The 2,130-nt window shown below is 60.8% G+C and overlaps 1 protein-coding gene across 1 annotated transcript; it reads left to right on the forward strand.

Annotated features, from left to right (window-relative positions):
* Window positions 1–84: 84 nt before the first annotated feature.
* Window positions 85–2,122, forward strand: SMPD2 (sphingomyelin phosphodiesterase 2, neutral membrane (neutral sphingomyelinase); the record flags this gene model as incomplete). The annotated part of the gene is made up of 6 exons (XM_010018782.1): window positions 85–174; window positions 516–598; window positions 810–942; window positions 1,016–1,120; window positions 1,199–1,355; window positions 2,025–2,122. Coding segments are annotated over 6 exons (666 nt in total), but the record flags the coding sequence as incomplete, so codon positions are not given.
* Window positions 2,123–2,130: the final 8 nt, after the last annotated feature.

Genomic DNA, 2,130 nt, shown 5'->3' on the forward strand with positions numbered 1-2,130 from the left:
GGGGCGGGGGGCATGTGGCACCACAGTGCCCGGCCTCATAGAGCCTCACCAGCCCCCCAACCTGTGCCCCTTCCCCTCTGGCAGCTCCAGCACGGGGACTGGTTCTGCGGCAAGTCCGTCGGCCTCGTCATCATTAAGATCTCTGGGATCATCTTCAATGTCTATGTCACCCATGTGAGTGCCCTGGGGAAGGACCTGGCATTGGGGGGACAATGGAGAAGAGGGGAACAAGTGGCTGTACCCCTCCTTTGCTGTCCCTTTGCTTTAACCACTGCTCTGCACCATATCTCATGGGACTATGCACTGATGTAATGAAATATTGCTTTGGAGGGGGGCAGAGACCCCCAACCTGGCTGCGCATCCCTGGCTGTCCCCAGGGGGTGAGATGAAGACAGCGGGGTCATCCAGACCCCAGAGGGACCATCTAGAGGGGCTGGGTGGGTGTGCAGGGAGCCAAGGAGCAGGGAAGGTGCCAGTATGGGGGTCACGGCCACTTTGCCCCCCACCCTCACCAGCTACATGCAGAATACTGCCGGGAGAAGGACGCCTACCTGCCCCACCGCCTGGTGCAGGCCTGGGAGCTGGCCCAGTTCATCCGGTGAGCAGCCGTGGGGTGTCCCGGTCCCACCGGGTTCCCCATTGCACGTCCCCAGGGTGCGTGTGGTCACCCCTCCCCCTGGGGCTTGCACTGCAGAGAGCTCCCATTTGCACCAAGTCCTGGTCAGGGGTAAGGCTGGGGAGCACTGGGGAGGGCCCCAGTCACCCCAGTCCAGTGTGGGTCAGGGGTTTAGCTGTCCCCATCCCCACAGACACACCTCAAAGGCAGCTGACGTGGTTCTGCTGGGTGGGGACCTGAACATGCACCCTGAGGACGTGGGCATCCGGCTGCTGCGTGGCTGGACGGGGCTGCGGGACGCCTTTGCCGAGGCCAAGCACTTTGAGGTGAGTGGCAGGGGGGAAGCAGCGTCCTGGGGTGCACCGAGAGCCCCCCACCCACCCATGTGCTTCATCTCAGGGCTGTAAGGATGGCTGCACCCTTATCCCCAGCAACTGCTTCACCATCAAGACAGAGCTGCTGCCCTTCCCGCTTGGCATCCGCATTGACTACATCCTCTACAAGGTAACAGGGGTCCCTTGGCCATCGGTTGGGGGTAGCAGTGGGGAGGAAGCATCATGGCCCCCCTGTCACCTCACCCAGGCCATCTCCAGCTTCACGGTGAAGTGTGAAGAGCTAAAGACCACCACGGGGTCAGCTCCAGGCATGGACATCCCCTTCTCAGACCATGAAGCCGTGATGGCAACACTGCACATCAGGAGGCAGGGAGAGGCTGCGAGGGCCACCCTCAGTGCAGCTGGTAAGGTGGAATAGAGCCTGATGGATGGGCTGAGAGAGCTGGATGAAGTGGCCAGAGAAGGCCATGAGGATGATCAGGGGCTGGAGCACCTCCCATATGAAGACAGGCTGAGAACATTGGGCTGTTAAGCCTGGAGAAGAGAAGCTGCTGGAGACTTCAGGGCAGCTTCTAGTGTCTGAAGGAGGCTACAAGAATACTGGAGGGGGGCCTTCATCAGGGGACTCAAGGGGTGATGGGTTCAAACTGGAACAGGGGTCATTTAGGTTGGATCTAAGGAAGAAGCTCTTCCCTGTGAGGGTGCTGAGGTGCTGGCACAGGGTGCCCAGAGAAGCTGTGGCTGCCCCATCCCTGTCTGTGCTCAAGGCCAGGTTGGACACAGGGGCTGGGAGCAACCTGCTCTAGTGGAAGGTGTCCCTGCCCGTGGCAGGGATTGGAACTGGATGATCTTAAGATCCTTTCCAAATCCAAACCAGTCTGTGATTCTGTAAGTTGGATGGAGTTTTGGAGGACGTTTCCCCTTGCTTAGGGCATCCCTTGGGGCATCTGCATGGCCAGAACAGGGCAGAGCAGTGGGAGAAAAAGGGCTGGGAGGGGCAGGGGGAAGGGTAAAGGGCAATGGAGGGATGTCAGGGGGGTCCTATTCTGCTGACCCTCCCCTGTGCCCCACAGAGCTGGCGCTGGTGGACGTGGTGACAGAGGCACGGACAGAGGTTGGTGTGGGGCTGCGGGCAGCGCAGCGGCAGCGCTACTCCACGGGCAGGCTGGCGGTGCTGGC

Source organism: Nestor notabilis, unplaced genomic scaffold (assembly GCF_000696875.1).
Source record: "Nestor notabilis isolate BGI_N333 unplaced genomic scaffold, ASM69687v1 scaffold27337, whole genome shotgun sequence".
Lineage (NCBI taxonomy): Eukaryota > Metazoa > Chordata > Aves > Psittaciformes > Psittacidae > Nestor > Nestor notabilis.